Source organism: Stenella coeruleoalba, assembly GCF_951394435.1.
Source record: "Stenella coeruleoalba genome assembly, chromosome: 3".
Taxonomy (NCBI): Eukaryota; Metazoa; Chordata; class Mammalia; order Artiodactyla; family Delphinidae; genus Stenella; species Stenella coeruleoalba.
The window spans coordinates 79,284,445-79,309,396 of record NC_137148.1 but is presented as its reverse complement, the minus strand read 5'-3'; the positions used below and the strand labels follow the sequence as shown (position 1 = coordinate 79,309,396).

The following is a 24,952-nucleotide window of genomic DNA, read 5'->3' as shown; positions in this document are numbered from 1 at the left end:
TAATCTTTGCAGTGTGTTTGGTTTGAGCCTATTTTGGGAATGGTGATGGTGGAAGAAATGCTGTTCTTTATTGTATTTATAACCATGCTGAGCTTGCAAAGGGAAAACAGACTAAAGTCATTAGATGAATGCAACAAGGCAGTTAAATGTAAACATACGGGGAATCATTTACATGGAAGTCTTCAGCATTTTTTCTATCTCCTGGGGTTGATTTTTTTTTTTAAAAACCAACAACCAAAAAACCTAGCACTGAAGAATTAGAAACCATTTCCTGTTACCTTGGGTTGAAGTAAAAGTAAGTGCCCAATTATTTTGGTAAGACTGCTGGTGATAGTCACAGTCATAGGTTTTAACTATGTAGGTTCAAGTAGTGGAACTTCTAGCAGATGTTTTAGACTCATTTCACTTGGATGCTGTCATCCCTTCCTTTTGTTCAAGTCTCAGCTAAAGGGACATGAAATGTCTTTTATTTCTGTGCTCTGTAAGGAGAAATTTACCATGATGGATTTGTTGATGTAAAAGATAGTCCTCCCCTTTCCTCCCCCTTTTGCTGGAGAGCCAGGTGTTATTCCCTGGAAAGCCACACAGAGCTCTGGACTGGGTGAGCTTTCAACAGCAAATGCCATTAGCTTGGGTCATATCCACCCTTACTAGGACCCGTGCCTCGGGACTTCTCCTGTTGGGTTAACCTTAAACCCAAGCCACGCTGTCATCTTTCGTCTCTGTTAATACTGTCACGTCCATTCTCTAGATCTGAAATGAGTTACTAGTCTTCCAGAAATGTGTGCAAAAGTAACATTCTGAAAATTTTCCAGGTTGAACTTTCTGGATGCACAAGTTTGTCCTTGTGTGGAAAGTTGCCAGTGTGTCAGAGTTGACAAAAAATAGTGTCTTGCAGAATAATAGTAAAGATAACGTAATTTCTCATTCTAGAAACGGTCAATGAATATTTACTGTGTATCATGAAGGAATAGCTCTCTTAAACCATTAAACATTGTATCTACTCTCTATTAATTGTCTTATTCAGAGATCATGACTCTTCAAAGCAATTAAGTCTATAACTAAAGATGGAATTATGTTTTTTCCCTGGTAGGTAGGGTCTTCAATTTAACCTTTATAGCATCCAAACAATAAGATAGCAAAGGATCCAAAATGCTTCTAAGTCTCAGCTTATTGCCAGTTTTATAGGCATTTGGAATGTTTGTTTGTTTCATACTTTAACATTTATTTATTTATAACAAAGAGCTTATTATAGTGCATAATTTCATAATAATTATCCATTGATATATGCAGCTCCTTGCTAAATTCAGTTCCAGGTGCATACTTTATCTTTTTTCATCCAAGGTTCAGAGTTGCCTTTGAGATAATTTATTGTTGGTTTAAAGACAAGAGAAAAAGAAAATGAGAGACACTGCATCTTTGTGGATCCTTTGGGTACAATAAACATTGTAATTAAATCAGCAATTCTGAGAACACTGAAGTTGTTTTAAGAACAATTTTTCTCCAGTGTATAGAAATATAACAATAAAAATGCCATCCACTGTAAGGCTTCTGAAATCAACTGGTTGTATCTTACAGCCAATGAAGTCTTCCACTGGAGATTTTAATGTGTTAGTTATGTCGACTTCAGAAGGAAATTTCTGTAGTGTGGAATGAAATATAATTTTAAGAATTTTAATTCTGTTTCGGTTCAGAACTAGAGGCAATGTAATTAGTATTCTCTGCATTGGCAAAAGTCTTTGAATTTAGATAGCCATGACTGTTAAAAATGAGAATGTTTAATTGTTTAATTGAGAGTTGGAGTTGCATAGAGTTTCTTGGGCAAAGGTTGTGATCCTGCTGCTTCATTAACAAAGGCAAAGTTTTAATATTTTCTAAACCTTGGGTAAAAAACCATATATTGTAAAGAAATACATCATTTTATTATACTACATCGGTACAGAAAATTTGAGATCATTTGCGAGGTCCTAGATATGGGGAGGAATTAGTCATCAAATCTTTCAGACACTTCCAGGGATTGCAGAGCTCTTTATGTCTCCTATAAAGGTCTGCTCACCCTCATGCAGAGACAAGAAAATGCAGTGATGTCTGCCACAGAGGCAAACTCGCTGTCCCAGATGCCTTGCTTATGACTCTCCCAAAAGACTCACTCTGTTCCTGACTTTCCCCATTTCCTAGGACCTAGGCCACAAGAGGATATTTATTCTCTCCTTCTCCTACCTTTAGTCTGATCCTAGGAGAAGATGCTCAGTGTCCCTTATGTAGAAACAGATGGTGCTGCGCCCTAGATCTGCTGGAGCACAGCTCAGAGCCTCCACCTGGAGAAGACTTTATGGCCTCAGGACATGAGCCCAGCTCAAGGTGAAACATGCCTGAGAATCACAGAATTCCAGGCCTGGGAGGTTCTTTTAAGTTTAGGAATTTACCACCTTGCCCTCCCCACATTACTTTCCAGGTGTGTTTGTGCAGTCCACTTGAGTTCACAGAGCTCTGTTACATTTTTGAAACCACTGTGAGAAAATCTCTGAATCTCTCTTTAGTGTCCCCCCATTGCTCCTAACTGGAGAATTAGATGATTCTGAATATGTTTTTTGGCTCTGATATTTGGTGTTCCCATAATGCTGATGCCTTAGTCTCCTTCATGCCAGATTGGGTCAGTAAGACCCCATGGTGTTAATGAAACTGAGCAGGACCCTGTGGGGCTCCTGGGATGGGGCTTTTCCGTGTCCCCTGTTTCTTGTAGGGAACAAACTCCAGCCTCCATGACCTTCCCTGAGTTTCAAAGTGCAGATTCGAACAGTTGTTAATCCGGGAAGGGAAGGGATACAGAGTCAAGGGAGGAATAGCCAAGAAACAATAGTGCAGCCTTGGGGCAGCTCCTAGCTCTGCCTCAAAGGTTACACAATACAATGTCTTTAAGCCCTTTATAAAATTAAAAGCAGCAAATAGAAGATGTCAGCATTCTTCATACCAGAGAAGACCACCTGAGGCCAGGTTAAAGGAACCAGAGAAACTCATCAAGAAGATTACCTGAGATGAGATTAAAGGCCCTGCCCACACCCTAACCTTATCAGCAACCCCACCCTTGAACCATTGCCATAAAACTCTTCATCAAACCCTCCTGGGTTGGGACACATAGTTTTCGAGAGCAGGAGCCTGCTGTGGCCCCCTTTGCCTGGCAAAGCAATAAACCTATTCTTTTCTACTTCACCCAAAACTCTGTCTCTGAGATTTGATTTTGGCATCATTGAGACATAGTCATTTATTCAACAGACATTTATAGAATGCCTAGTAGGTACCAGACACTGTTTTAGGTGCCAGAGAGACAGAAGTAAACAGAAAAAAAAAAACCCCCAAAACCCTGCTCTCAAAGAACTCATGTTGTTCTTGGAGAGGAGAAGACATCTGAAAGGCAAAAAAAAAAAAAAAAAAAAAAAAAAAAAATTTAAAGTTGGTCTGTTAGATGGTAATAAGTGCTATGGAAAAAAAAAAATTAAAGTTCAGTAGGCAGGTTGCAACTTAAAATCGAGTGGTCAGGAAAGCCTTGCTGAGACCGTCATTTTGAATAATGACCTGAAGGAGGTGGAAGTGACCTGAGCTCAACAGACATTTCTGGAAAAAGCATGCCAAGTAGACGGTGCAGCAAGTGCAAAAGCCCCCAAGCCGCGATTTGAAGAATGGCAAGGAGGTGGGAAATAGCAACGCGACTGGTGTGTTCTTATACAGGCAACTATAATTATAACCTTGGCTTTCATCCATATTGAGCTTGGATATTTTTGAACAGAGAAGTGATGCACTCGCACTTACCATTTCAAGGAGGATTCTGGCTGCTGTGTCACATGTAGACCAGCAGGGGCCATGGGCAGAAGCAGGGAGTGCAGTTAAGAGAAAGCTTCCAGGAGGAGCTTCAAGATGGCGGAGGAGTAAGACGCGGAGATCACCTTTCTCCGCCTAGATACATCAGGAATACATCTACACGTGGAACTCCTCGTATAGAACACCCACTGAACGCTGGCAGAAGACCTCAGACCTCCCAAAAGGCAAGAAACTCCCACGTACCTGGGTAGGGAAAAAGAAAAAAGAATAAACAGAGACAAAAGGATAGGGACGGGACCTGCACCAGTGGGAGGGAGCTGTGAAGGAGGAATGGTTTCCACACACTAGGAAAACCCTTCACGGGCGGAGACTGCGGGTGGCGGAGGGGGGAGGGGAGCTTGGGAGCAAAGGAGGAGAGCGCAGCCACGGGGGTGCGGAGGGCGAAGCGGAGAGATTCCCGCACAGAGGATTGCTGCCGACCAGCACTCACCAGCCCGAGAGGTTTGTCTGCTCACCACGGGGCGGGTGGGGGCTGGGAGCTGAAGCTCTGGCTTCGAAGGTTGGATCGCAGGGAGACGACTGGGGTTGGCGGCGTGAACACAGCCTGAAGGGGTTAGTGCGCCACAGCTAGCCGGGAGGGAGTCCGGGAAAAAGCCTGGAACTGCCAAAGAGGAAAGAGACTTTTTCATCCCTCTTTGTTTCCTCGTGTGCGAGGAGAAGGGATTAAGAGCGCTGCTTTTTAAAGGAGCTCCAGAGACTGGCGCGAGCCGCGGCTATCAGCGTGGACCCCAGAGACGGGCATGAGACGCTAAGGCTGCTGCTGCCGCCACCAAGAAGCCTGTGAGCAAACACGGGTCACTCTCCACATCACCCCTCCCGGGAGCCTGTGCAGCCCGCCATTGCCAGTGTCCTGTCATCCAGTGACAACTTCCCCGGGAACACACACGGCGCTCCTCAGGCTGGTGCAACGTCACGCAGGCCTCTGCCGCCGCAGGCTCGCCCCGCCCTCCCCCGCCCCCGGCCTGAGTAAGCCAGAGGCCCCGAATTAGCTGCTCCTTTAACCCCATCCTGTCTGAGCGAAGAACAGACGCCCTCACGCGACCTACACGCAGAGGCGGGGCCCAATCCAAAGCTGAGCCCCGGGAGCGGTGAGAACAAAGAAGAGAAAGGGAAATCTCTCCCAGCAGCCTCAGGAGCAGCGGATTAAAGCTCCACAATCAACTTGATATACCCTGCATCTGTGGAATACGTGAATAGACAAGGAATCACCCCAAATTGAGGAGGTGGAGTTTGGGAGCAAAGATATATTATTTTTTCCCCTTTTTTTCTTTTTGTGAGTGTGTATGTGTATGCTTCTGTGTGCAATTTTGTCTGTATAGTTTTGCTTTCACCATTTATCCTAGGGTTCTGTCCATCCGTTTTTGATATTAGTTTTTACTTTAAAAAATTTTTTTCTTAATGATTATTTTTTATTTTAATAACTTTATTTTACTTTATTTTATTTTATCCTCCTTTCTTTCTTCCTTCCTTCCCTCCTTCCTCCCTCCCTCCCCCGCCTTCTTTCTTATTTTTTCTCCCTTTTACTCTGAGCCTTGTGGATGAAAGGCTCTTGGTACTGCAGCCAGGAGTAACTGCTGTGTCTCTAAGGTGGGAGAGCCAACTTCAGGACACTGGTCCACAAGACATCTCCCAGCACCATGTAATATCAAATGGCGAAAATCTCCCAGAGATCTCCATCTCAATGCCAAGACCCAGCTTCACTCAACGACCAGCAAGCTACAGTACTGGACACCCTATACCAAACAACTAGCAGTACAGGAACACAGCACCATCCATTAGCAGAGAGGCTGCTTAAAATCATAATAAGTCCACAGACACCCCAAAACACACCACCAGACATGGACCTGCCCACCAGAAAGATACGATCCAGCCTCATCCACCAGAACACAGGCACTAGTCCCCTCCACCAGGAAGCCTACACAACCCACTGAACCAACCTTAGCCACTGGGGACAGACACCAAAAACAACGGGAGCTACGAACCTGCAGCCTGCAAAAAGGAGACCCCAAACACAGTAAGATAAGCAAAATGAGAAGACAGAAAATCACACAGCAGATGAAGGAGCAAGGTAAAAACCCAACAGACCTAATAAATGAAGAGGAAATAGGGAGTCTACCTGAAAAAGAATTCAAAATAATGATAGTAAAGATGATCCAAAATCTTGGAAATAAAATAGAGAAAATACAAGAAACGTTTAACAAGGACCTAGAAGAACTAACGAGCAAACAAACAATGATGAACAACACAATAAATAAATTTAAAAATTCTCTAGAAGGGATCAATAGCAGAATAACTGATGCAGAAGAACGGACAAGTGACCTGGAAGATAAAATAGTGGAAATAACTACTGCAGAGCAGAATAAAGAAAAAAGAATGAAAACAACTGAGGACTGAGAATGAAAACAACTGACAGTCCCAGAGACCTCTGAGACAACATTAAATGCATCAACATTCGAATTATAGGGGTCTCAGAAGAAAAAGAGAAAAAGAAAGGGACTGAGAAAATATTTGAAGAGATTATAGTTGAAAACTTCCCTAATATGGGAAAGGAAATAGTTAATCAAGTCCAGGAAGTAGAGAGTCCCATACAGGATAAATACAAAGAGAAATACGCCAAGACACATATTATTCAAACTATCAAAAATTAAATACAAAGAAAACATATTAAAAGCAGCAAGGGAAAAACAACAAATAACACACAAGGGAATCCCCATAAGGTTAACAGCTGATCTTTCAGCAGAAACTGTGCAAGCCAGAAGGGACTGGCAGGAGGTATTTAAAGTGATGAAGGAGAAAAACCTACAACCAAGATTACTCTACCCAAGGAAGGATCTCATTCAGATTTGATGGAGAAATTAAAACCTTTACAGACAAGCAAAAGCTGAGAGAGTTCAGCACCACCAAACCAGCGTTACAACAAATGCTAAAGGAACTTCTCTAGGCAGGAAACACAAGAGAAGGAAAAGACCTACAATAACAAACCCAAAACAATTAAGAAAATGGGAATAGGAACATACATATCAATAATTAACTTAAATGTAAATGGATTAAATGCTCCTACCAAAAGACACAGACTGGCTGAATGGATACAAAAACAAGACCCGTATATATGCTGTCTACAAGAGACCCACTTCAGACCTAGGGACACATACAGACTGAAACTGAGGGGATGGAAACAGATATTCCACACAAATGGAAATCAACAGAAAGCTGGAGTAGCAATTCTCATATCAGACAAGATAGACTTTAAAATAAAAACTATTACAAGTCTTCGAACAAACAAAAGCCCAGGACCAGATGGCTTCACAGGCGAATTCTATCAAACATTTAGAGAAGAGCTAACACCTATCCTTCTCAAACTCTTCCAAAATATAGCAGAGGGAGGAACACTCCCAAATTCATTCTACAAAGCCACCATCACCCTGATACCAAAACCAGACAAAGATGTCATAAAGAAAGAAAACTACAGGCCAATATCACTGATGAACATAGATGCAAAAATTCTCAACAAAATACTAGCAAACAGAATCCAACAGCACATTAAATAGATCATACACCATGAACAAGTGGGATTTTATTCCAGAAATGCAAGGATTCTTCAATATATGCAAATCAACCAATGTGATACACCATATTAAGAAATTGAAGGAGAAAAACCATATGATCATCTCAATAGATGCAGAGATAGCTTTTGACAAAATTCAACACCTATTTATGATAAAAACCCTGCAGAAAGTAGGCATAGAGGGAACTTTCCTCAACATAATAAGGGCCGTATATGACAAACCCACAGCCAACATCATCCTCAATAGTGAAAAACTGAAACCGTTTCCACTAAGATTGGGAACAAGAAAAGGTTGCCCACTCTCACCACTATTATTCAACACAGTTTTGGAAGTTTTAGCCACAGCAATCAGAGAAGAAAAGGAAATAAAAGGAATCCAAATCGGAAAAGAAGAAGTAAAGCTGTCACTGTTTGCAGATGACATGATACTATACATAGAGAATCCTAAAGATGCTACCAGAAAACTACTAGAGCTAATCAATGAATTTGGTAAAGTAGCAGGATACAAAATTAATGCACAGAAATCTCTGGCATTCCTATACAATAATGATGAAAAATCTGAAAGTGAAATTAAGAAAACACTTCCATTTACCATTGCAACAGAAAGAATAAAATATCTAGGAATAAACCTACGTAAGGAGACAAAAGACCTGTATGCAGAAAATTATAAGACACTGATGAAAGAAATTAAAGATGATACAAATAGATGGAGAGATATACCATGTTCTTGGAGTGGAAGAATCAACATTGTGAAAATGACTCTACTACCCAAAGCAATCTACAGATTCAATGCAATCCCTATCAAACTACCACTGGCATTTTTCACAGAACTAGAACAAAAAATTTCACAGTTTGTATGGAAACACAGAGGACCCCGAATAGCCAAAGCAATCTTGAGAATGAAAAACGGGGCTGGAGGAATCAGGCTCCCTGATTTCAGACTATACTACAAAGCTACAGTAATCAAGACAGTATGGTACTGGCACAAAAACAGAAAGATAGATCAATGGAACAGGATAGAAAGCCCAGAGATATACCCACACACATATGGTCATCTTATCTTTGATAAAGGAGGCAGGAATGTATAGTGGAGAAAGGACAGGCTCTTCAATAAGTGGTGCTGGGAAAACTAGACAGGTACATGTAAAAGTATGAGATTAGATCACTCCCTAAGACCATACACAAAAATAAACTCAAAATGGATTAAAGACCTAAATGTAAGACCAGAAACTATGAAACTCTTAGAGGAAAACATAGGCAGAACACTCTATGAATAAATCACAGCAAGATCCTTTTTGACCCACCTCCTAGAGAAATGGAAATAAAAACAAAAATAAACAAATGGGACCTAATGAAACTTAAAAGCTTTTGCACAGCAAAGGAAACCATAAACAAGACCAAAAGACAACCCTCATAATGGGAGAAAATATTTGCAAATGAAGCAACTGACAAAGGATTAATCTCCAAAATTTACAAGCAGCTCATGCAGGTCAGTAACAAAAAAACAAACAACCCAATCCAAAAAGGGGCAGAAGACCTAAATAGACATTTCTCCAAAGAAGATATACAGAGTGCCAACAAGCACATGAAAGAATGCTCAACATCATTAATCATTAGAGAAATGCAAATCAAAACTACAATGAGATATCATCTCACACCAGTCAGAATGGCCATCATCAAAAAATCTAGAAACAATAAATGCTGGAGAGGGTTTGGAGAAAAGGGAACCCTCTTGCACTGTTGGTGAGAATGTAAATTGATACAGCCACTATGAAGAACAGTATGGAGGTTCCTTAAAAAACTAAAAATAGAACTACCATATGACCCAGCAATCCCTCTACTGGGCATATACCCTGAGAAAACCATAATTCAAAAAGAGTCATGTACCAAAATATTCATTGCAGCTCTATTTACAATAATCAGGACATGGAAGCAACCTAAGTGTCCATCATTGGATGAATGGATAAAGAAGATGTGGCACATATATACAGTGGAATATTCCTCAGCCATAAAAAGAAACGAAATTGAGTTATTTGTAGTGAGGTGGATGGACCTAGCATCTGTCATACAGAGTGCGGTAAGTCAGAAAGAGAAAAACAAATCCCATATGCTAACACATATATATGGAATCTAAGAAAAAAAAAAAAAAGGTCATGAAGGACCTAGGGGCAAGATGGGAATAAAGACACAGACCTACTAGAGAATGGACTTGAGAATATGGGGAGGGGGAAGGGTAAGCTGTGACAAAGTGAGAGAGTGGCATGGACATATATACACTACCAAACGTAAAATAGATAGCTAGTGGGAAACAGCCGCATAGCACAGGGAGATCAGCTCGGTGCTTTGTGAGCACCTAGAGGGGTGGGATAGGGAGGGTGGGAGGGAGGGAGACGCAAGAGGGAGGAGATATGGGGACATGTGTATATGTATAACTGATTCACTTGTTATAAAGCAGAAACTAACACACGTTTGTAAAGCAATTAGACTCCAATAAAGATGTTAAAAAAAAAAAAAAGTAAAGAGGAAGCTACCAGTAATAACACAGGTTGGATGTGCAGGGGGAAGTGGGAGCTTAGAGCAGGCTGGAAACAGCAGAGCGGTTGAGAACTGTTCCAGTTCTTAATACATTTTTAAAGTAGTACAAATACAGTCTGCTAAAGGATTAGATGTAGGATGTGAGAGAAAAAGAGGACTCAAAGGTGACTGCAAGGGTTTTGTCCTGAGCAACTGGAAGAACGGAACTATGGCTTACTGAGGCAGAGAAAGACCTGGGTCAAAATCCGTGTCTTCCGGTTACTCAGAGTGTGACTTTGGATACGCATCTTAACAACTCTGTGCCCCACAGCCTTGGTTCCGCTTATAAAATGGAATAAACTTACCAACTTAGAGGCTGATATAAGAATTATAGATAATGTATTTAAAGCTTTTGCATGGTGCCTGACACTGGTGGGTACTCAGTACTAACTGGAACTCTTATCATGATCGTTCCTTAGGAACAAAAGAACAAGTCTGGATTTCCCCCCATGATAGTCCTTCAGATATTTGGAGATAACTCAGTGTTTCCTCTGAGTCTTCACAGAATGAATTCCATTGTCTCTCCTTGTGGGCGTTGGCTGGATTTTCTGACTTTCCTTGCTGCAGGTAGGTTTGAACCACTCTCCTGGTTTATAAAAGGAATGAGAGAGGTTTAAGAAAAGGACTTCATACATCTTTCAATGGTGAGCTAAATGATCAGAAATCCACGTGTGAGCAGTCTGTATTCCCCCTTCTCTCTCTCCCCATAACATTTGTGAATGGAAAAGCTTTACTTTGGATGTAGTTGACATAAACATGAATCAGAATAATCGGAGTCATTATTTATGTGTATTTTCTTTTTGTCGTAAACCTTCATTGTATCTCAGGGCTGTAATGCAATTTTAGTGCAACCAAACTTAACACCTCCAAGTTATAAAATCAATTCTATCCAGCCACAATTATTGATATAATTACTTGTAGTTCCGAGCATGCCTCGGTGGCTGTCATTTACAAAAGACTGGTGGCTGGTCTGGTCCCTCAGTCCTGCAAGCTGGCTACATGGGCAAAAAGTTCTAGAAAGGATGAAAACATCAGATGAACTCTATTTGACTAGGAACCATGCGTCAAAAGCCATATGGTTGGAGCAAAAGCCTGAATACAAAAGGAAATATGGGAGAATGTACAAAATCAGACTATGTCTTTGGTCCTCATTCTTTTTTTTTAAGCTAAAATTTATGGGCCTGGACTAAATAGTTTCTTAAATTCTATATCACATTAATACTTTTTGTTCTGTTTCCTTCCTTCTGGTGCCGTCTCAAAAGACAGTAAAAATAAATGTTAACATTCCACTTGCCATGGTGGAGATTATAGCCTTCTGAAAACTTTTCATAGATAATCAAGCTTCATGGGTTACACTACAGTCAGCACACAGGCAGGGTCCAAATCTTAATCTCTGTTGGCAAAGCAAAGCAAGGAATTTAAACCAACATATGGAGAAGACAACACAGAGATTCTTTGATACAAGTTGGATTCTCACAGTCATCTATAACCTCAATGTTCCTTATCCAGAAAAAAAAATCTTTACTAATTTATCTAAACAATTAAATAAACCTGATGAGGCTTCTAAGTCACTTAGCACAATGCCTGGAATATAGCACACATCCAACAGGTGCTTTTTCTAATAGTAATAATGGTCATATTTTAATTTTTTATGTGTCTTTCCAGTGCAGTGCTGCTCTATATTCACTGAGATTGGCCAGTCTATTAGACTCCTCAAAATGTACAACACTGACTTAACTTGTTAATAACCTGGAACTTCACACCTGCTCCCAGCAGTCCCCAAGAGGCCCTGTGAAGTAGAAACACAGCTGAAATGGCCCAGGGATTGCTGGCTGATTTTAAAGTCCTCAGCTTTCATGTTGGTCACACATGTGTTCACACTCCCAAATGAAACATGTCTTTGTGCAAAAGCAAAGAAGGTGAGTGAAGCTGGCAGCTTGCTTCGTAGATGCTTTTACGCTTTTCACCTCCTCCCCACACTAATTTTTATTTAAATCAAGAAAAGTATACATTTGTGACTCTCCTGTATATTAGCAGTGAAATGTGGAGTGTGTAACCAGCAATTTCAAGTGAGTCTAGGGGTGGCTTGGTAGTAAAGGTTTGGCTTGAATGCTGGGAGCAGCCATGTGCACACATCCAGCCTGTGTATACTCTGGGTACGTGCCCTTGGTGCCTGTTTGCTGGCTCACAGGCTTCCTCTTGGTGCTGCTTTTCTGATGGGGTGAATTAAGGTTTATGTCTATCACTAAGAATTTTTCTCTCACTTCTCTGTATTTAAAATTTTTCTCTCAGTAAAAACAGATACGCTTTATGGCCTATACATAAGCCCTTAAAGTTATATTCTAAAAAGACTCCAGAAGAATCTGTAGTAATATTCTAAAGTAACTCCTGGAAATTAAAAGAATATAAACTAATCATACTATTAATTTTTTATTTTATGTTTTCTTATTGTATGTGAATATAGAAATACATATAAAATATATATGTATTAATGCACTTGTGTATATATGTATGTAATCTTTGTTCCCCAGGAAGTGGCTAGGACTCGTTTTCAATTTTCATTTTATTTTCTTGTTGTGATGACCACAGATCTCTGTTTTCCCACCAGAATGTAAAATTCGCAATGAAGGAACTTGTCCATTCATTCTGTGCTGTATCTCCAGTGTCTATAAAAACATCTGTTAAATACCGTACTGAGTATAGAAAAAACTTAAATATTAGACACCCAACAAGCATACAATAAAGAATAACTGCTTTTAAAGGACAATAGAGACAACTGTACAGTGTTCTTAAATTTGAATGTGCATTAGAAAAAGAACTAGGAGTTTATCAAAAACTCATATTCTTAGTAGATAGTCAGAGATTTCAGTTCAATATGGGGTAGAGCCTAGGACGTGATCAAGCAACCTTCCCCCATCTCCCACCCACACCTTTGCACAAATGATTCTGAGACAGGCAAGTCCCTTGAACCACACTTTGAGAAACACTGCCTCAGAATCTGCTTTTTATTTACACAGCCTGAATAACTAATACTCTAAACTTAGTGGCTTATTTCTGTCCCCGTTCCACTTTGTGCTAACTTTCCTCACCCAAAGTACATCAATGCTTCCTAAATTCCTTTTAGCCTTGTTCACCTCTTTATCCCCTAGATTAGAACCACAAGGGTTTGGCCACCAATCAAAAAGAGTGTCCCATCTATTGACAGAAGATTAAGAGGTGTTGGGGCCGACTGACATCAGGAAATGAGACCAGGAAAAAATGTGATTGCCTAGGTTTGGGAGAGAAAGAGAACAAGTGAATCTGCCTGGAAACAGCAAAGAGAGAGGAAATGAGATTTGAATTAAGAGCAGAAGGGGACAGGAATTGGTGGAAAAGGACTGTGTGGAAAAGCACCTGGACTGTGTGCTTAAGACAGGCACTCAAGAGGATCTAGTGACAGAAACAACGAAAGGAGAAGCTACCAGCGTAGGTGTTTCCAGTCAATGCCAAAACTGAAGCTGTGCCTTGAGCTTAGGGCGTTTTTTCTGGGATTCAGCCAGAAAGGATCTGGCTTCCCCACGGAACTGGGAATAAGGAAAATAGCTGGGCTAGTTTGTGTATGAAACAGGTTGGAACTAAAAAACAGGTTTGTGCATTGTAATTTGCCAAGTTGGACCCTATGACTAAGTTTGGTAGTTGTAAGTGATCTGCCTGTGGGCTCTTTAGGCTCTGAAATCTTTTACTCTCTAGAAGAGAACTGTTTTTATTCTATTTTTATTTATTTTAAAATATCAGGCTGACAACAGAAGAAGGTATGGACCAGGAGCATGGACGCAACATTGCTGGAGGCAAGATTGTGATTGGAAGGTTGCCTTATAAAAAGAAAAACTTAATCTCCTTTGACATTGGGAGTGAAACCGATAAGTAGCAAGCAGGGAGGTTTTGTAGGTGCACTTCTGGTGCTTTAGCACATAGCTGTCAAGAAGTGCTAATTGAGAAGCTGGATGGATGACTGGTGACTTCAGGACACCCTTGCCTAGAGCAGTGGGTGGGTATACAAGATCATTTTTCAAAATGCACTTATATTTTCTGCTCATTCCATTCACAACTTAAATATTACAGATGATTCCACTAACTAGCTGTGTGAAAACTTGCTTAAGAAATTTAATACTTTTAAATTTTGCTTTTCTTTTCTCATTTAAGAGGAAAGCATATTGCCTTTACAATGGGTAGAAAGTAACATCCATTCCAAAATTACAAGGATACATTCTGGCTCTAGAATTCAATGTCCAGATTCTAAAAATAAATGAAAGTCACTTGTTACCAAAAACATTTATTGCATAGTATGTAAGACATGATGGCTAAGCTTTCTTGCCCTCAAGCGTTTACAGTCAAGTAAAAACAAGATAAATCCCAAATTTTGTCATGGCACTAGTCTAGAAGCAAGAATTAAATTTATTTTGCATAACATTTTAATAAGAAAAAAGGAGAAAAGCTATTGGACTAGGTTACTAAATAAGGAACTGGCAAAACACATGGAATGAATGAGCATGTTTCCACTGGACACACGTATAAGAAAGAACAAACACAAACAAACACAAAACAAGGCTCCAAACAAGTGCACATCTGTGCAGCTTGAGCATTGAAAACAACCATCAGTATCCTAGAGGGAGTTAAATACATTCAGCTCCTTCCTTATACTTGGTTTCAAGTAGAATCTCTCTTCATTTATTGTACAAATGATTAGTGTTTTCTGCTCGGCATTGTGTTAGTGGGAGAAGGAAGATAGATTAGACAGGATTCCTCCTTTCAAGGAGCTCAAACCTAGCTGTATTGTGAGGTAAAAAGCTCGAGGGGCTTTACAGAGGTTCAGGTAAGATGTGTGGGAGCTCATAGGGAAGTCTGGATGGCTTCAGGGAAAAGGTAGGGGATTTGGACTGGACCTGTGGACAGATGCAAGTGGACAATCAGAGTTTGGAGAGCTGGCATGTGTTCTAAATAGAGAGATTCTAGTAGGATGACAATGGAACAGAAAATAAGTCATATTTGGGGCTAACCAATGAGTAATCTTGTTGGCTTGGACTAAATGGATCTAAGAAAAGGCACAATTCAAAAGAAAAGTTGAGGAAATATTTAAATAAATAAAATGAGTGATGAACAACATTTGATTATTTACTTAGTCTAGTGACTTGATGAGCAGAAGAACCAGGGTAAGGAACACATTGAAGAGGATTTTGTAAAATGATTGCCGAGATTTTCTCTGTAGAGTGGCAATTGCAAACTCGACTGTCCAGGAGAGTCTGGTAAGTGATGCCAATGAGTGAGCTAAGCCAGGAGTAGGAAAAGCAGCGACTCAAGGGAGATTATCAATGACAGCAGACTCATGGTCTGCATGTCAGGATGTGACAGGGACTGGGCTTAAAAGTGGCCAAATGGATGGAACACATTACTTCTGAAAAGGGCAGCTGCTACTCAGCTCCAGACACTTGTTGCCTTGTGGAAACTGAGGCCCAGTAGGGCCAAATGTTCAAGAGACATTACAAGCTCATATTTTATGTTGGCAGTGAATTCAAATTAAAAACAAAACAAAATAAAAAATAGTGGACCTCAGCATTGTGTGGGTCACACAAAATAGGTCTGCAGGCAGTCAGTTTAAGGCCTCTGATGATTGCTTAGGAGTCCTTAAGAAAGGTGGAATAGGGAAAAGCCTTCCATTTTAAAAGAAGTCAAAGCATCACACTGCTAGGAATAGCAAAGAGCCGTGTGGAAAACCCACAGCTTGTTTGATTATTTGTTCAGTGTCTGTCTCAGTAGACTGTAAATACCCTGAGAGTGGAGAGCCTCCCTGTTTTTCTCCTCAACACCCAGCATAGTGCCTAACATAGCATGGGCATGAAATAAATATTTATTGAGTAGACATTATTCTTAGAAATGTATTCTTAAGGCTAATGAGAAGTCCTAGATTCTGTTTTTTTCTTTTTTAAAAAATTAATTAATTAATTAATTTATTTTTGGCTGCGTTAGGTCTTTGTTGCGCGGGCTTTCTCTAGTTGCAGTGAGTGGAGGCTACTCTTCGTTGCAGTGCGCGGGCTTCTCATTGCAGTGGCTTCTCTTGTGGAGCACGGGCTCTAGGCACGCGGGCTTCAGTAGTTGTGGCACGCAGGCTCAGTAGTTGTGGCTCGTGGGCTCTAGAATGCAGGCTCAGTAGTTGTGACTTGTGGGCTTAGTTGTTCCGCAGCATGTGGGATCTTCCCGGACCAGGGCTCGAACCCGTGTCCCCTGCATTGGCAGGCGGATTCTTAACCACTGCGCCACCAGGGAAGCCTCTCTGGTTTTTTCTTTACTTTAGATGAGGGAGAAGTATATTGATGTCTGAATAATTAATGACTTGTAATTTTATCATATCAATATCTTATTAATACATATCCTTTTTATTTTCATCAGAATCTGTTCATATACATTATTACAAAACTATTAAAATGTATAGCCTATGTGAAATCCATGAAATAACTGTGATCATGACGTTCCTCTAATCAAAATGCTTCAATGACTTCCCATCCCCTACTAAAGAAAGTCTAAATTCAACATGATCCAAATTTACTTATATGATCTGGCTCTTGAATGTTTCTATGTCTATCTTTTCTTTCTGTTTCCCAGTCTTCGGATAGTGAGTAGGTGAGTGGTTCCTGGTTGCTGAGAGCTATTTCAGAGAATAATTTTTAGGGGATATATGTTCATATTTGATAGTAGTCAAAGAAAAGACAATGAACCCTAGTACCTAGGATATATTACCAGTTGTCAAAAGAATCACATGAAATTGGGCAAAGGCTCATGATAGGGTTTAAGGCCACTGCCCTTGGTACCTAGGTATCACTGGCATTCCAAACTTGAGTTGTGCTTAGTTTCCCTTTATAGGTATAGGACCTAATAAATAAGGACACACATTATTTTTAAAAGGTTTCATAATATCCAGAGTTTGTGTGGACAAACACTTTTTTTCTGGTTTTCTGGTTAAATATTCTAATATGTTCGTGAATGCTTGTAGGCATTATATAGGCAATATTCACATAATGAGAGAATGGCTGCAAACTTTATAGGATAAAAGTATCTTTTATTTTCTAGATGTTCTTTATCCATTTTATTCTGTGTCTTAAGGTAGTATTTCTCAAAGTACAGACTAAGGAACAATTATATTAAAATAACCTAGAATGTTTGTTGAAAGCAGGTTTCTGGAACATACCATAGGTGTATATTGAAAGTAAATATCTTGGGGAAAGGCTCAGGATTCTGCATTTTTTAAATTAATTTATTTTTTTGCAATACGTGGGCTTCTTACTGCTGTGGCCTCTCCCGTTGCGGAGCACAGGCTCCGGACGCGCAGGCTCAGCAGCCATGGCTCACGGGCCCAGCCGCTCTGCAGCATGTGGGATCTTCCCAGACCGGGGCATGAACCCGTGTCCCCTGCATCGGCAGGCAGACTCTCAACCACTGCGCCACCAGGGAAGCCCGATTCTGCATTTTTATAAAGTGTCTCAAGAGATCTTGATGCCTATGAAATTTAAGAACAATTCTTTGAGGGTATGTGGTCAACCAAAAGTGGCACCATTTATTATCGGTGGGTGGTCCCCCTCTCTTTTTCTGTCCTAGTGTGGAGCCAGCTCCACAAAAATGCTACCCCCTGGAAGTTTGGCTGGGGAATATCTGTGCAAACACCTGCGTACCAGATGGGCACATCTGTACAGCTTGTACTGCTGATCCAACTTCGGTACATGTCATGCACCACTTGCTTAATTCAGAGTGACTGGAAAAGCTGATGAGGATTTCACACAGAAGTCTTCAGCACATCAGAGTCATTTTCTTTTTTTGGTTCTTTTCTTTTTTTTTTTTTCTTCTCTATTTACCTTGATTTGTGGTCTTTTTCTTTTTCCTGAACAAGAATTGCAGGGATTGAATACCCAAAAGTAAACAACTCATCTAGCTGAAGGCATTGCTTTGTGAATACAAGTCACTTAATGCAGAAAGCCTCAAGCTGGTGGTATTGCTATTTGCAAGGATAGACTTGTTTTTTAAATAGATCCAGTTTTCCATTAAAACCATCTAACAGTTTAAGGTTATCAATTACTAAGTGTAAAAGTATGCATAGTTGTACTAAAATAGGAACTGAAGACAAAAGAATTATAATTTTTTTTTTCTTTCTTTCTTTTTTCTCTAATGCAAGTGACCTAAATATCAAATAGATGGTTAATCTCAACCACCACAATGAGATACCAGGATAAGGTCACACAGTATTCTTTTAGGCAGTCAAGCATAGCGTATATCTAGCCTTCTTTACTTTTTCTTTCTTTTTTTTTTCCCACCTATACTTTTCCCTCTTACATTCTTTTTCCCACTGCTAGATCTAGACAGAAGGATGCTACATTGAAAGATGGAAGGAAATAGTAACAGTTTATTGATGGAATCACAGAGAGCTAGGAAACACTCTATTAGAAATGGTTTAGAAGTCATAGATCATGGGAAGGGGAACTGGGTTCATGTTGTTTAGCTCTAAAGAAAACACTGCCTACTGGTTGAACACAAAGGGAAATAAGTTTCTACAAGATTTTTTAAAAAGGCCATCATAAAACATTGTGACAATTAACAAACGATTACAGCAGCACACAGGAATGGCAGACGGGTTTTGTATGGTGTTTGACCAGGGAAGTCACCAGGGAGTATTTTTCTCTGTCTTAGAAAAAGTCTCCTGGAACATGTACAAGCCAAGCTTGAATCTCCATGATGGGGAAGGAGCTGATGGGAAGAGGGGGAAACAGGAAGGGGATAGAACCCTGGCTTTGTCATCACACTGCATTTCTGCTTTCAGTGCTAGGAGCATGCTTTCATGGCTTTCAACATACAAATGCCATTGGGATCTATAAGTCAATCATAGGCTCTTGTTTTGTTCTTTCTTGTATTACAGAAAGTTCTGGAGTCCTTGGAGGAGATAATGATCTCCAAGGTGACAAATCAGAATCCAAAGTTCTGGAATACCTGTCATTCTTGAATAAAAATGAAAAGAACTTGAACTATCTTGTGGAATTACTGTTTTATGTAATCCAAAGCAGGGAAAGTAGTCATGCATAATACATGAACAAATGGGTGTGGCCATTTTTCCGATAGACTTTTATCTACAAAAACAGTTGGCAGTCAGATTTGGCCCACAGGCTGTGGATCTGGCCCCTGTCACATGGTAGAGAGAAGCAGTTACTTTGGACCCTCGTCCCCAATCCAATATCAATCAGGTAGTTCCACTGCATTTGCAACGGCTCAGTGATTCTATCAATGATCTAGCACAGAAATAGAGAATGAGCTTTATCTCATCTGTCACTTTCAAACGACTGGTAGAGAATGAATATAACTGTGTTCAGAAGGATTCTGAGATTGTGCCTGGGCTAAGCAGAAAAATATGTCATAATCAATTAGCAATGTTTAAAATAGGCACCAAGGGGGATATAGTAGCGCATACATCACATTTTTGTCATTTTTGCTTTAGAATACAGCACCAGCATGGCCTGATCTTGCTTCATACATTGAAAAATTTCCACTCAAAGGCCTAGAAAGATTTTTCTAGCTTGATCATTTTCAAGATCCTAACAAAGATCCAAAGTCGGCTAAGATGTCACCCAATGCAATTGCTCATTTTTTTCAACTGTTTTTTTTTTAAGTTTAGTACAGAAATGATAAGATCACTTAAAATATTTTATCAAGTGGAATTAATCAGAATTTTGGAGATAATCCATCTTACAAAATACTCAAATGAGATACCTATTACTTTTTGTTATACTGGAATGGAATGGCAATGTAGTATTATATTTTTTAAAAGACTTCTTTTAGCTCTCAATGATTTTGCACATATTTTACCTATGATGTACTCTTACTAACCTTTCTAACTTGTTTTTTTCCTTTCCTGGAGAAGGTCATAGACATTTTGAAAGCTACCAGGAGGAGAGATGATACCAAGTTGGCTGTTGTAGAATCCTCCCTATAGATGAGCAAGCACCACCTGCAGCTGTGCTATAAAACAAATGGTGCTTCCTGAAAACATAATCATTGGGAGGCAGTCGGCAGCTGTTAAAATTGAATCACCATTGCTCAGTCCAAAGGGAAGGAAATTTTAACCATTAGTCTCTCTAAATTGATATTTAAATACCCTCAAAAAGAAGAAAAATATGAAATTTCTCTTCAGAACGACTTATGTGCCATATCCAAAGTTTCACAAGACAGGTTTATTGAGGTCTCAACAGTAGCTGTGTGAGCAGAGTGAGAGAAATAAATCCATGGTTCCTTTTAGTTGAAGTTTGGCTTTAACCAGCTCTATTATCAGTTATTTTACTACCCTTTTCTAAAGGAGAAATAAGGTTTTAAAAAATATATTAAAAATATTTTTGGACACTGTCTTATGATTTAGATTGGAATGTTTTTTTCTTACCAGAGAATGAGATGTGACAAAATGGAAAAAAGAATGGAGAGAGAAAAGAAAGAAAGAGAAAACAGAGAAAAGAAGGCTGAGACAGCAGTTCTTATCCTAGGCTGGCTTCAGGGAGAATTTATAAATTACCTGAAATTGGATGCAAAATTTTACATTTGTATTTATATGTACACATGCACTCAAGTGAAGTATATTTTGGGGATGAGTATTAGCCCTTCAATTGAAAATCACTGTTCTACAGATTGAATCCTTATCCAGACAGGGTAGCCTGAATAAGTTCTGGAATGGCCAAGTCCAGCCCGAGGCCTAGGAAAGAGTAGTGGCCAAGGGAAAACAGATGTTAACTAAGGAAAATATTATGTACTTCACAAGTTTGCCCAGAGGTGGCCCTGATCCTAAATACATGATGACCAGTCCTGGAACCAAGGAGGAACCATCGTAGTCAAGGCAGGCTTTTTTTTGGAATCAGTGACATATGACTACTTCCCTCTTTCTCTCCGTTAAGAGAACAGCTGGTGCACCCTGGAGAGGCCCTGACAGTGAATGATAGCCCAAGGACAAGGGACCAGCTGAAAGCCAGCTTGGCTGCAAATTAGAGTATAATGGCAGAGTGGTTTCTGCTGTGAAGCGATTTGCATCAGAGCCCACTGACAATGCATGTTCTGTAGGGCAGGCATTTGCAAGAGAAGGAATTCATAAATGCTGCATTTCTAAATAATTTAGAAGAAGATACATCAAAGGAAGAGGAGCAGACAAGATAGGGAATTTATAGTATCCGTTTTTAGGTTATATTATATGAACACTCATTTTGCACCCAAAGAAGTATATCTATATCAAATTTACCTCCATGTACTTACTTGCCAGTTGCCCCCCCTTCTGTACTCTCACAGTACATAACTCATAATTCTATTATAGAACTATATAAATGCAGTTCTTAGACATATATTTCATTAAATTGTGCGTTTACAATGCTTAGGTATGTTTTCCCAAAGGTCAGATTACTGTGGTTATCACATCAACACTCCAGCATTCTAAGAATCTCGTGTGTGTGTGTGTGTGTGTGTGTGTGTGTGTGTGTGTGTGTGTAATAAAATCTTTAATTGTTTTAGGAAATGCACAAATGGCTGAACCTTGTGGAAGAACTCTGATAATGTAAAACATCGGAGAAGAGATCAAATAAAAGCTAAATGAAATTCTGTGATAATGGAGACAGAAAATGCTGAGGTAAGGAAGCAGTTGGAAAGGGGAACAAGAGAGAAACACGGTAAGATTCATGAAATAGTACTAATTATCAACATGGAGGAGCATAACATATTTCTGTGTTATAGCTATCAGGAAGCTAATCCATTAAATTGGACATAAGATAAACATCAAATAAACAGTATTATTTTATTAATGTAACTATGAAAATCTGCTAGAATGGCATATAGATACATGGTAATTTATGACAGTTGATAGGCTGAGTTTGTATTTTCCATCTGATGCTGATTTTCATGGGGGCAGAGACTGTATCTTACTCCTTTTCTAATCTCCAGTACTTAGTTCAACACTTATCACACAGAAAGCAATGAAGAATTACTGGTTTAAAAAACAAATGTCTGACTTTTGAATTTTTGTAATCAGCCTGATCTCATCCATGCTTCTTACTTTTCCACTTCTTCCTATTCATACCTCCTGCTCTGCTCATCACTGCCTCATGAAGCCATGCTAGAATGCTTTCTCTTCTTTTCTTTGCCTTTCCCAATCTGCTCTATACCCATTTAGGCTTCAGCACAGCTTACGTCCCACCTAGTCCATGAGGTCTCATCTGTCTGCTCTTTGTATATTGGTTTCCTTCTCTTTTAAGTTAGAACTCATCATGTTCACTTCTTTAAAATTTATTTTATTGAAGTATAATTGCTTTACAATGTTGTGTTGATTTCTACAATACAGCAAAGTGATTCATATATATGTTCTTTTTCATATTCTTTTCCATTATGGTTTACCACAGGATATTGAATATAATTCCCTGTGCTATACAGTAAGGACCTTGTTGTCTATCCATTCTATATATAATAGTTTGCATCTGCTAATCCAGACTCCTAATCCATCCCTCCCCCCCAACCCCTTGGCAACCACAAGTATGTTCTCTATATCTGTGAGTCTGTTCTGTTTCATAGATAAGTTCATTTCTGTCATATTTTATATTCCACATATAAATGATATCATATGGTATTTGTCTTTCTCCTTCTGACTTACTTTACTTGGTATGATAATCTCTAGGTCCATCCATGTTGCCACAAATGGCATTATGTCATTTTTTTAATGGCTGAGTAATATTCCATTGTGTATATGTATTACATCTTCTTTATCCATTCACCTGTCGATGGACATTTAGGTTATTTCCATGTCTTGGCTATTGTAAATAGTGCTGTAGTTAACACCGGGGTGCATGTGTCTTTTCAAATTATAGTTTTCTCTGGGTATATATATGCCCAGGAGTGGGACTGCAGGATCATATGGCACATGTTCATTGTTCATTGACTGTTTCACTTGTTCAAGACTCGTTTCCTTGCCTAGACTACAAGCTCTTTGTCAGAAGAAACCGTATTTCAAAGAAGGTAAATTTCTATATTTCCCATGTTGCTGAGGGCACATTGGATACTTCATAGACAGATACCTGCCTGCAAGGTAGAGAGCATTTCTGGGAAGGAAGGGGAATCTAATGCCACAGCAGAAGTGATGCTTAAAGGATCTGCGAGCTGGCAGGTGGGTGGGGATCCAGGCTTAGAGGTTTTCCCAGGGTGTTGGGTAGTTTCGCCATTTGCAGGGAGCTCACATCTACAGAGATTTGATAAAACAAGAGGCTAGGCCCCTGAATATAGTGTCCTTAGTGGAGAATCACACATTTCGCTAAGCTTTCCATTCATTTCCTATCTAAGCAGCTGTAGTCACAGAATTGACATATTGAAATTAGATGGGATTCTTTTACATGGTTACAACTTTTAGCTTTTCTTTCTCTCTAGGGCATAAATTAGTAGCAGGTAAGTAAATAGTGGCATAGAAATTTAATCGGTTTTCTGTCATTGGAAAGCTCCTTTTGTACCTTTCTCAACTTCTAGGTGGAGAACATAAAATAGAAATAAAATTGTTCCTATATTTTCATCTGGTATTTACTGATTTGACAGCATTTTCAGTACATGGAATACAAACAATAAAAAATCTGGTCTATATATTGTGCTAACCTTAAGAATTTTTTCCTATGTTTTTTCAAGGGAATTTGGCTATATCAGTTGATAGATAGTGTTCAGTAAAAAGAAAGAAAAAAATGTAGTCTTATCTTTGTCAATTAAAAAGAACTGAAAACATGCTGTATAAGTTCTAATCCTTCTGTCCTTGTGAACTCTACTTTGGGAATAAGGCAGTCTGTACCCTCCTGAAATTGCAGAATATTTTTGTATAGTTAAGGAATGATGTAGCATTCTTTAACCTTGTTTTCCATAAAAACATCTAATAGCCTATTGGAAGAATAAAGAAAGGCAAGATTCAAGATCTATCCCAATCCGATAGGATTGTTCTACCTGGTGGTGGCTTACTAATAGCTTTATTATTAAACCATGTAAGCAAAAGAAAGCACTACAGCTTAGAGAGAACTCAGACGGATCTGCTTTCAGCATGTAACTAAACCAGTGTGTAGAAACAAGTAATTAAAAGGACACAAAGCCCCTAATCAATTGCGTACCGGTTATCTTTGATTGCTCTTGCAAAGGACAAATTACACACAAGCCTCTTGAAAGCCTGCAGAAAAAGAGGTTCTATTATCTTCTTTTTGAAATCATTTCTCCACAAAGACAAGGGCGTCCCTATTCCAGATCTCTTGGTTTAATTAAAGAGACACAAACATCAGATGATGTTGCAGCATATCGAATGTTTCCCTGTCAGTGCAGTGGAGTGAAAGAAGAGCAGGGGGAAGGGGGGTGAAGTGGGAAGTAGGGCCTGGGGGTGGGGGTGGGTTGGAAGAATTTCTTTTCCATAAAGACTAGCTTTTTTCACTCTGACCATCTGTTTTCTCATAGTGAAAAGCCCCATTGCTGGTATCCTGGCATAGCTTTGCACGTCTTTGTGCTTGAGGGACATTCAATCTTGCATCTGATACACGCTGATCTGTGACACTTCCTAACAAATGAGGCTTTGTTCAAACAAAGAGACTCCCTGATAGGAACTGTAAACTTGGAGCTTGATATCCTGCAGGAAAGGCAGGCTATGGCTGAGCTGGCACAGGAAATTCTCTCTGCAATGCAACAGAGCCGAAGGAGGCCACACCCCGTGCACACACACAGCCTTTCAGATCTTCCCAGACCTCTCATCTCTGTTTTCCCTTCCGATATGGCAGCTCTAGAGCACGCCTGCCTTCGAACCCAGCAAGAATGGGACCTATCTCTATTACAGGCTGAAGCTCACTCTCAATAATAATGGCAATTATTTGTATAGTTTCTTCATTTTACAAAGCTCTT

At 39.7% G+C, this 24,952-nt stretch overlaps 1 protein-coding gene across 10 annotated transcripts in view; it reads right to left on the bottom strand.

Annotated features, from left to right (window-relative positions):
• The window catches only part of LOC307184113 (uncharacterized protein), an 838,058-nt gene that overhangs the window by 188,670 nt on the left and 624,436 nt on the right, over nucleotides 1-24,952 (bottom strand). For 9 of the 10 annotated variants that reach the window (XM_079917377.1, XM_079917370.1, XM_079917375.1 and 6 more), the window contains one exon: nucleotides 3,808-4,059. In XM_079917377.1, coding sequence (XP_079773503.1) covers nucleotides 3,808-3,860 — 53 coding nt within the window. In that variant the 5' untranslated portion in view covers nucleotides 3,861-4,059. Of the gene's footprint in view, nucleotides 1-3,807; nucleotides 4,060-4,331; nucleotides 5,504-24,952 lie in introns of those variants that run through there. The other variant, XM_079917378.1, reaches the window with a different exon arrangement.